Below are 11,392 nucleotides of genomic sequence, written 5' to 3'. Positions count from 1 at the left end.
AGTCTTTACAAGTACCTTCACAGAAAAACAAGGGCAATGTCGCTTATAATTAGAGGACATGGCAACACTGAGCATGGGAGAGCTCTATATCAAAGAAATCTGTCATTTACTCCTAAATGTATCCAAATATGCTGTATTGGGCCCTAAATGTACTGGAATTGAGAGGGGAGTATTATATGTATTTAGCCCCTCATTTGTAATGGAAATGTATGCTGTTAGGGACTGTTCGTTATTTAGTTACCAGGGGGGGGGATGTAATGTATTTATTTTTATTTCCTTGCCCCCTCCCCCCCGACCTCCAAATACTTTTTCATATTAGTCATGTGTCTCAGTCAGCACACTGCTCCCCCCGCCGCATCAGAGTAACAGACTGCGTCGTGTGCATTCTGCTGTGTTGCAGACAGACAGAGAACATTTCGCCGACTTTATATCGTCTGTCCCCGCAGATTATATCCATAAACATGCTTCACAGTCCACACAGACAACGTTCCAATTTACATCTTCCCGGTGGCTTTTTTTTTCTTCCCGTTTTCTTGTATTCGTTTTACTTGAGGATAAGGTTAGAAATAAGTTTAGGGTTAGGCATAGTTTTACTGAGGTTAAGTTTAGGAATAAGGTTAGGTTTTGGCACCGTTTTACTGAGGTTACGTTTAGAAATAAGGTTATGTTTTAGGCATAGTAGGCTAGTTTACTGAGGTTACGTTTAAGAATGCCAGGTGAATAGCCTACCGCCGGATTTGCCCGGGGCGACTGTGTTTTGGGGCGAGTGTTTTGGTATTTAACAGCAGTGCAGTGCGCATGAGATTGGTTACGTATCAATCGGCTAAGGTCGCATTCTTTGAATTTAAAAAAAACTCTCTGTAGGAGTGGGCACACCCACTCAAAAACAACAACATATTTCATACTTACGGACCAGATGAACAGGGTTAATACAGTAGTATTGCAATGCATAACACAACTTTATGAAAGTACATCACAATGCTTCAGTCTTGCATCGTGTTTGTGGAGCTATGTGTCTTAGCAGTGTGAGCTATGTAGATTGTCTGCGTGAAGTGAAGCGCTGCAAAACCTGCTTTGTTAAGCTTTGTGGCTTTTGGATGATGATTGCAGTGGGTGATAAACCAACATCATTCAATTCAATTCAATTCAATTCAATTTTATTAAAGTGTCAATTCACAACAAGTTGTTTCAAGACACTTTACATGTAGAGAAGAGACCCGACAATCCCACCCTGAACAAGCAATTTTTGCGACAGTGGCAACGAAAAACTCCATCTTAACTGGAAGAAACGTCAGGCAGACCCTAGGTTCTAGGGTGGCGGCCTTCTGCCTCGACCGTGTCGGGGGAAAGAGGAGAGAGAGAGAGAGAGAGAGGGAGAGACAGAGACAGAGGAGAGACAGAAAGAGATACAGAGACAGAGGAGAGACAGAAAGAGATACAGCGCAGGTAGTAACAGTAACAATAGTAGCACATATAATAGTGTAAGATATATATGATAGTATAATATAGTACAGCAATAATGTGTATGTAGTATATAATGGTATAATATAAGAATGTTAAGATAATATACAGTATAATAGTATAGTGGTATAGTGTAGTGTAGTAGAAATCCACGGTCGTGCTCCATGGAGAGGCCCGGTCCGCAGTCACAGTCTTGAGCCGCAGCTGGGGGTCCGTAGTGACAGTCCATGGACCTGCGATGTGGGAAATAAAAGAAACTCCGGGGAGCGGGTCCCCGGTTGTAGAATTAGTGGCAGGCCTTACTAGAGCGTGAATCCGTACAGGGTTAATTACGATTGTACCATTGTACCATTGGGACACAAACCCACACAACCAAAGGGAGGACGAGAAGAGAGGACGAGGGAGAAGGGGGGGGGGGGGGGGGGGGGGGGGGGGGGGTGGTGCAGGGGAGGGGAGAGAGGATAACTATAGGGTGACTGAGTCTATACACTTCGGCTATAGGCTTTATCATAGAGAAAGGTTTTTAGTCTAGTCTTAAATATACAGAGTGTGTCTGCTTCGCGGACTGAGACATGTCACACAATGACATGGGTTTGTTCTCCTTTGTGGTGTTTGATGACATTTTTGGACTACGTCTGTCAGGACATAATTGTCTAGTAAAGCAGCTCCAGATGTCTGCTCTATAAAGAACAATCTTTTAAATCTGTGTTTGTTTCCACAAATACTTGATGATAAAGTCTTTTAAAATATGTATTGGATGTTTTAAGATCTTTATATTCAATAATACAAATGATAGTGAGTCAGTGTTCAAACTGGGGTCACTGACTGTGGGGTCACTGCAACGCGACAAAAATGCAAATTATTCGGCCGATGAATTAAAACGCGCCTGCCTCTACACACCTATCATGACGTGTATAGCCTATGCGTATAAAATTCATAAAGTCAATAAAGTTATTCACCACGGAGAAACAATGGAGTCTACATCCTCAAGGGTTACATGGCGGCTTTCCGACATGTCGCCTTTCCGACGTTAACGAACCCTATACCTAACCCTCACCCTAACCCTAACCGCACGCGGAAGCCACTAGTCGGAGTGGCGAGATGTCGGCGTGGAAGACTGTTACCATCCTCAAGTGATCTGGTCATACTTTTATTGAATAATACAAATTAAAATAATAGAAGTGTTTACTGTAGGTACTTCCAATATTGACCTTGAGAACAGAACCTTGGTATTGGCATACCAATATTATAGCTCAAACAGTTTCTAGGGAATTTTCATTAACGGACTTTGATTACAAAATACCAGAAGGAAAGAAGTCACTTATCATTTTACATGGCAACGCGCTGTTTTCGATTGGCAGTGGTGGAAAAAGTGCGAAAATGTTGTACTTAAGTAAAAGTATCAATATAGAACTACTCTGTTACAAGTAAAAGTCCGGAATTATGATAATGTACTTAAAGTACCCAAAAAGTTTTCAAATGCATAAAATGTATACAGATATTTTGGAAAATAGCCGTCTATAAGCTCACAATGCGTAGAATGGCGATGCATTGTGAGCTTGTAGATCGGCTATTTTCAAATCACCAAAATGTATTTAGGGCTGAAGTGTGTTGTTTTGTGATAATAATCAAAATCTACAAAGTAACTATGGTACAATATTTGCCTTTGAGATGTAGTGGAGTAGAAGTAAAAGTATTGAAAATTGGAAATACTCCAGTAAAGTAAAATTACCTCAAAATTGTACTTACAGTAAGTACAGTACTTGAGTAAATGTAGGCTACGTAGTTATTTTACACCACTGTGAGAGAGAGGGGCTCGAGTCGCAAAGCCAGTGTGGTTAATTCAGCCAAAATATGGCACTTGCGTTTTAAATCGTATTCTTTGATCGGCTGGTGATATAACTTAACAGTCACAACTTGTGTCTTTGGTCAACCATGGTTGTTTTAAACGTGCTTCACAAATCAAGTTAGATTTAACTTGAGTATTAAAGAATGGAGGTCTGCACGGTTCAAGGTCTTTATTAATGTCCCAGAAGGGCAATAGGTTTACAGCCAGAGTAGTGGTTTAAAACATACAGACAGTACAGGACAACAACAGACATGAAACACCATAGCATAAAACATAAGTCTGGGCGCATCTAGTGCAAGAGATAAAATAAAATAGAAGGCTACATTCAGAAATATAAAGTGCCGGCATAAAGTGCTTGTTTCATCCTCCTCATCATCATCAGTAACGTGCAAGAGTGCAAGAGATAAGATAAAATAAAATAAAATGTGCCAGTGCTGGCCCTGAGGAATTAGGCAAGATTTTACCTGCCGTATGTTTGTGTACTGTACACTTTGCTGTACCATGAAATGTATAAATCGGTTTCTGCATTTATCTAGGGATGAATGCAGCACTACTTACATGATCTGGAATGCATTCTTCTAACAACACAGGTCGAGGTATTTGCATATTGAAACGGATTTGAAATGTCAAACATACCAAGCCTCTGACGTTTTCAAATATAGTTCATCATGCGATGCGTGTGTGTTCAGCCCTCAGATTCATCTTATGGAGGCCATCACCCCTGCCCACACATACACACACACATACACATCTGACTCACTAATCAATGCACATTCATTAATTTGTTGATGAACTCTGACAGTATATTTTACTAATTTGGGTACAATTGTGTAGCTTTACATTAACCAATTGGCAATGGCTGCAGGTAAATAATTCATAGGGTCAAATGACTTTGAAAAACATATTTTTTTTATAATCGGTACACAGTAGGCCTATAGTCATTAAACAAAACGGGTCTTTCAGATTTTTCATATTCCATCCTGATTGGCTAAGATTGGCTTCCAAAGTCTGCGGAAGTGCTCCATTTTGAACAAAATGCCTCAAATCATGAACATAACGTGCAATTTCAGTGAAATTTTGTACGCATAGTCCCATTAGGCAGAGGAAGACATTTTCAAATCAGCCTCATAGTGACGCTATAACAGGCCAATTTGCGTTTCACCTATAACTGCGGAAAACTTTGTATGCACACTCTCTAGAAGCCAAAGGAAAAACCTTTGCCCTGCATTTTTCACATCTGCCTTTTATAGCGCCACCAGGAGGCCGACTTATGTGAAAATCTTTTTTATATATTACTCCTTCAGATTTTATCCAAATGTCACGCACATCGGTACACATGATCTCTATAGTCATGTGATCAAGACGGATCTGTTTGATTTTTCATATTCCATCATGATTGGCAAATTCCGAACATTGCTGGCCCACAATAACCAACCTGACCTGGCGGAGACCTGTGCTCCCAGGAGCACTTTTTCTAGTTTTGTAATGTGTAAGCACTGGGCCACGGAAACCAGCTTTTTGTATTAAGTCAATTGTGTTAGATTCAATTAGAGTAGAGAATAAGTAGGGTTTCATTGTGACTTTATTTGTGTTTGTCAGGTTAGTGTTTAAAACTCGAGCTTACGATGATTATGTCAGGCTCTAATGTAGCCTGACAATGCATCGTGGGTTTGAGTCCCGCTCCCGACAATCTTTACTGCATGTCTCTCCCCTTTTCTCTCTCCCTGTTTCCTATCCATCTCCACTGTGGAGACTGCCCATAAGTCCGACATCCCATTACTCCGACTACGTTGCTTCCGCGTGCAGTTAGGGTTAGGTATAGGGTTAGTAACCGTCGGAACAATGCGGACAAGGCAGAAAAGCCCACATATCTTTAAAAAAAGCAAGTAAATTGAGAACAGGCAACCACAATTCAACTCGAGGGCTCCAGTTAAACTACTGACATTTTCAAAACGATAGGATTACTGCACCCCGTGCAGCAGTGACATGACTAAATGACATGGTTTTCACATGAATACGTTTTGGTTGCATTGAACAGCAATGATCGGTCTCAGCTCCATGCTTCTATTCTCAACCTACAACATACTCACTTCATAACAGAGCATCCTATTTAAATGGGGAAGTTGCATTGCTCATTCCCTGCTTGCTGTTTTCCGCTGCCTACTGCTGTCTGTGCTGCTTTAAACTTTGCACCCTCCACCACCCCAGAAAATGTTTGTTCCATTTCCTGAAAAGTAACGGTTTTGGACATGCAATGTTTCCAAACCGACAGTGACAGTATTATGTTTTTACTTTACTTTCCCAGGGAGAAGCTGGCCCACTGTGTCCAGATGAAGTGCTTCAGCATGTGTTGCTCCTGGAAGGCACTCAGGCATGAAATGCTCATTATTGTGGTTGCCCTAACAGGGCAACCAGACTATTGTTCTAGTGAAAAAAAGGCCGCTTTTTTCTGATTAACTATTTCTCCCACAGTTTATTTTTCCCAATTTCGTGCCATTATGTCAAAATGACCGGGAATAGACTGCTTGTACTTTGAGATTGGTTACATAGTTTAATTGATATTGATTTATTAGTGCATTCAATTTCCCCATCCACTTTAATGGGAAAATGAAAAAACTCCCATTCAAGTAAGCGGCGCAACCACACTTTGCAATTTCCCAGAATTGCGACGCATCTAGTTTGGTATGTTCTTGCACTCTATTTCAATGACGTGACGCGCACGTCGCTTAACACCTACACTGTAAGTCACACAATGCACAATTGATATGCATCTAGGCTTATTCCTATGTTAAATCGCTAGGTGTGAGTTGGGAGCATTTGAAAACTTTGTTGAGGTGCGAATTAAAAGTAGTTTTAAATCTATGCGTGTGCCTGCGTGTGCTCCTGGTCAAATAGGTTCCGGCGCGGCGTGCAAGGCCGTCCAGTGAGCATTGCACCCCTGAAGGCAGTCATCCTGCTGGGCTTGGTCTCCATCGCCATCCAGTACGCGGCCATTCACATTCACTAAGCTCTTTTTTTTGGTCATTTGTTTTGTTTTTGTTTTTGTTTGCTTCTTGTCTTCATAGTATTTTCATTACATAGATTTTATAAATGTCATTTGATCATTGAGCAATAAGGGATAGGACTAGATACGTTTGTTACTTCATCCTATGCCCTTTTCGAACACCCTAGAGTACAACATGTAATTGTTTTCACATTTTTACATTTTTTATTTCTCATTTTAATTGCATTATGTTTTTTTTTATGTATTTCCGTTGTCATTTAACAGTGTTCGAAATAAACAAATCAATCAATCAATTCGGACACTGACCTCCTACGTCTCCTTCAATGCCACGGCCAGGAAGACCCACATCCAGGTCCTGGCCACCTACCGCAGTGGCTCCTCCTTCATGGGCCAGCTGCTCAACCGGCAACAGGAGGTATGGAGTAGAACAGTGGCTCTCAAACCTTTTTCATGTCAAGGAACCCCAAATTGAATTTATTTGACCCCCATCTGAAAATATGTTCCCCCATACAAAACTTGTTGTTCAAGCAAGATTGGCTATTTTCAAATAGTCAATGTAGGCCTATATCAGGCTCAAGTGGTTAAACTGACATGAATGCATAATTAACTCATTTTGCTGTGAACCCCCTGGTACCCCTCCAAGGACCCCTGGGGGTCTCCGAATCCCACTTTGAGAACCAATGGAGTAGACCACAATGGAAAAAGCTTTGGCTTTAATGTGACATTTTCCATTAGGGGGCGTGTCCACTGAGAACACCTTTTTGAATTGGCAGCCAACTCACTCTCACTCCCCAAAATGCATATTGTGACTTCTTGGGACAAATGTGGACACATCTTGGGACAAATGTGACCCAAAATGTGATCAAACGGTGCCGTTTCGGGCACTTCCACACTCCAAAAAAAAACAGTTAAAACGACTAAAGCGGACTTGAGCCATGAGAGGCAACGCCGAGCGAGCCGTGCCGAGCGCTGTGACGTCCGTAAGTGCTATGGACATGATATCCACCCTGTGTGTAAGTGCTATGGACATGATATCCACACTGTGTGTAAGTGCTATGGACCTGATAACGACACTGTGTGTGAGCACTATGGACATGATATCCACACTGTGTGGGAGCACTACGGACATGATATCCACACTGTGTGTGAGCACTATGGACATGATATCCACACTGTGTGTGAGCACTATGGACATTATATCCAAAGCGCTCCTCAGCTCAAAAGGCGTTCTCTCTGCACACGACCCATTGGAGGATGGGACGATATGAACATTTCATGTCACAATTATTGCGGCCAAAATAATTGCGATTAACAATTATTACAGTGAGGGGGCACGGTGGCGCAGTCGGTAGCGCTGTCGCCTCACAGCTAGAAGGTCCTGGGTTCGATTCCCGCCAGGGACGCTGTGGGCGCTGGGGGCGTGTTCTCTCCTCCACGTCATCGGCGCCCATACCCTAGGTGGGGGTTGGTGAAAGGGCCTACTCTGTGTGGAGTTTGCATGTTCTCCCTGTGTCTCCTAGGGTAGTTAATACCCTCACAAAAACATGTAGTAATCCTGGTCACTATACTGCCTCCCCCTGGTCAGCCGGGGCGCCTGATGGAGGAGAAGGGAACTGGTTGGAATAACGTGTTCCTTCCACGCGCTATGTCCAACCAGGGAAACTCCCCCCTGTCGGGTGATAAGAAGCGGCCTGCTTGCTCCTCATGCATTGAAGGAGGCATGAGCTTCAGCTTGGGCTCTACCTAGGCTGGCAGAGGGTAGGTAGTGCCCAGGATTACATAGGCCATTGGCACTGGGTGAAAAAATGTGGGTTACAAAATCGTGGGATAAAAATTATAAAAAAAACAATTATTACAGTGATAATCAAAATTTGCTTAAAACTCTTAAAATGCCACGTTTTGAACTTGTAGATCGGCTATTTTTGGCAAAGAGATTTGGTATATTGTTTATCCTATCCCAGTGTATGACGGAAGACAGTTTCACGATAATTAAAATATCTGCTATACATGCTGATGCTTTTAAAGGTGATATATTGCTTTGGATTGTGTTTCGATGAAAGTATCTATTGTGTTGTGTAGGTCTTTTACCTGTTCGAGCCTCTCTGGCACGTCCACGACGCCATGAAAAAAAAAAAAAAGGGCCCAGGCCTCGACCTGCTGCGGAGCCTGTACAACTGTGACCTCTACTCCCTGGAGAAATACATCAAGCCGGCGCCGGCCAACCACATCACGGACAACGTGTTCCGCCCCGGCGCCAGCCGGGCGCTGTGCGACGTCTTCGGACGCACCGGCAGCATGGGGCTCGGCGAATGTGTGTGCGCGCCGCTCAACATGACCCTGGCGATCGAGGCATGCCGCCACAAGAGGTACACATTTTTTTTAAATGTATATATTGATCTCTCTCCCCCCCCCCCATCTTCTTTACTTTCTCTTAAGGCAGGGGTCTTCAACAGGGAGTCCGGGACCCCTAGGTGGTCCCCATAGTTACTATAGGGGGGCCTCTAAATCTTTGTGATAGGGACTTTATTTATTTTTACATCATCCACTTGAACTCTAGCGTCCCTATTCTGGGGGGAAACATTAGCCCGAAAATAGCAGATCTACAAGCTTACTATAGAGCTTTTAGGTCGGCTATTTTCTGAGGTTTAGTGTAGAGGGGAAAAAAGAGCAGACCAAGTACCGAGCCACAGGTCAAGTTTACAAAGTATTGATGGTTTAAGTGGTTAAATGTCTGAAAACACACATTGAACATGAATCCAATATGTAGTGGGGCGTGTCCCTGCTTCTTCTCTCTCTCAGCTAAGGGGTCCTGAAAAACTTTGAAGACCCCTGTCTTATGGAAATAACTAAAACGATGGAGCTTTGCACAAAAACAAATTTTACCCTCGTTTTACACCTGTGTAAACCTGTGATGTGACAATAAAGTTGATTCCTCTGATTCCGACTCCGAGGCACGTGGCGCTCAAGACCGTGCGGGTGCTGGAGGTCGGGGACCTGCGCGCTCTGGTGGAGGACCCCCGGCTCAACCTCAAGGTCATCCAGCTGGTCAGGGACCCCCGCGGGATCCTCATGTCGCGGATCGAGACCTTCCGGGAAGATTACCCCTCGTGGAGCATCTGGCTGGCCAGGGGCCGCCGGCCCGACAACCTGGACCCCCGCCAGCTGAGGACGCTCTGCGACAGCTTCCTCAACTCCGTGTCCACCGGCCTCGGCCAGCCGCCCTGGCTCAAAGGTAGTACTGTACTTAAGTACAATTTTGAGGTACTTTTACTTTTCTGGAGTATTTCCTATTGTCTATTCTTTTACTTCTACTCCACTACATCTCAGAGGCAAATATTGTACTTTTACTCCACTACAATTATTTGAAAACATTAGTTAATAGTTACTTTGCAGATATACATCATTACATTATATTAACCACTTTATCCCTATTTTAGGCTATTTGAAAATAGCCGATCTACAAGCTCACAACGTGTCGCATCGCAACGCGTTGTGAGCTTGTAGATCTGCTATTTTAACATTTTAGTACTTTAACTTTTGGTACTTTAAGTACATTTTGATACCAATACTTTTGTACGTTTACTCAAGTCAATTTTGAATTCCGGACTTTTACTTGTAACAGAGTACTTCTACATTGCAGTATTGATACTTTTACTTAAGTAAAACATGTGTGTACTTTTTCCACCACTGCTCAAAGGGAAGTACATGCTGGTTCGCTACGAGGACCTGGCACACAACCCACTCCTCAAAAGCAGGGAGATCTTCAACTACCTGGGGCTGCCCATGGACGAGAACGTGGAGGACTGGATAAAGAGGAGCACCAGGGATCCGTCGGCCTCAAATGATAAGTCAGGCACGGTGAGGGACTCGGCGGCCACGGCGGAGAGCTGGCGGCTGAGAATGCCCTACGACATGGCGGAGTACACACAGGAGGTGTGTCAGAAGGTGCTCCACCAGCTGGGGTACAAAACTGTGGGATCGGCGGAGGAGCTGAAAAACATGTCCCTCTCGCTCGTCCAGGACAAAACTTTTGTACCTTTTTTGTAAACACAAGCATTATGAGGGCTGTTAACAGTAACATGTGTAAACACTATAATTATGCGATTATAGTGGAATAAATCCTTGCCGTTTCTTTGTCGGAAGATTGGCCACACTACAACATCAATTATAAAACTCTGGCAGTCAATGTGTTAAAGTAACAAAAGTAAAAGTTCTAAAATGTTTGAAAATAGCAGATCTACAAGCTCACAACTTGTAGATCTGCTATTTTCAAATAGCCTAGGCATAAAATAGGGCTAAAGTGGTCAATATATGTTTTATAATGTAATCATTTATATCTGCAAAGTAACTAGTAACTAAAGTTTTCAAATACTAGCCTACTTAATTTTTGCCTCTGAGATGTCGTGGAGTAGAAGTAAAAGTATAGACAATTGGAAATACTCCGGTAAAGTAAAAGTACCTCAAAATTGTACTTAAGTGCAGTACTTGAGTAAATGTACTTAGTTACTTTACACCACTGGTCATGGCACAACTTTAAAGACCACAGCAAAGGTCTGCTTGAATTATCAGTGTACTGAGTGGACATAGTGGTCCCTGGTGGCTCATGCGGGTAGTGCACACAGAGCATTATATTATGCTCTTGAGTGGACCCAATTTACAATCTCACTCCTGTCATGTCTCCCATGTCTCTGCTCTCTCCCCTGGATGCCCTGTCTTTCTAATCTGATCTTTCTGAAAAATAAAGCATGGAAAAACTAAAGAAGTTCCCCACCAAGAGCCTTGAGGTCGGCCGACCAGCTGCTGCTGCTGGAGGTGCACGCCAGCACCCACAAAAAAAAACAGGGGTGACCGGGCCTTGGTGGTGGCTGCCCCCGGGCTCTGGAATAGGCTCTATTCACAGCAGCCATATTATGAAGACATTCACAGGTGTTACCAATGATACTGATGAAGGCTCTGTTCCATTCTGGTCAAACAGAGTCAGGTCAGGGTGCTGATATTGTGCATGTTGGCTCACTGGAAACACTCTGTTACACCAGTGGGTCTACAGTTGGGGTCATGGGCTTCCAAATGGCCCCTTA

At 43.3% G+C, this 11,392-nt stretch overlaps 1 protein-coding gene across 1 annotated transcript; it reads left to right on the top strand.

Moving 5' to 3' along the window:
- Positions 1–2,562: 2,562 nt before the first annotated feature.
- Positions 2,563–10,382, top strand: LOC311055796 (carbohydrate sulfotransferase 1-like; the record flags this gene model as incomplete). Its single annotated transcript, XM_084072065.1, has 6 exons — positions 2,563–2,594; positions 6,206–6,292; positions 6,579–6,729; positions 8,394–8,680; positions 9,266–9,546; positions 10,012–10,382. The coding sequence occupies 6 exons, from the start codon at positions 2,563–2,565 to the stop codon at positions 10,359–10,361; spliced, it is 1,188 nt and encodes a 395-aa protein (XP_083928191.1). The 3' UTR covers positions 10,362–10,382.
- Between the last annotated feature and the right edge of the window lie 1,010 nt (positions 10,383–11,392).

Source organism: Gymnoscopelus microlampas, assembly GCF_963454915.1.
Source record: "Gymnoscopelus microlampas genome assembly, chromosome: 11".
In the NCBI taxonomy this organism is placed as follows: domain Eukaryota; kingdom Metazoa; phylum Chordata; class Actinopteri; order Myctophiformes; family Myctophidae; genus Gymnoscopelus; species Gymnoscopelus microlampas.
The sequence above is the reverse complement of the archived record's forward strand: the minus strand, read 5'-3'. Positions and strand labels throughout refer to the sequence as shown.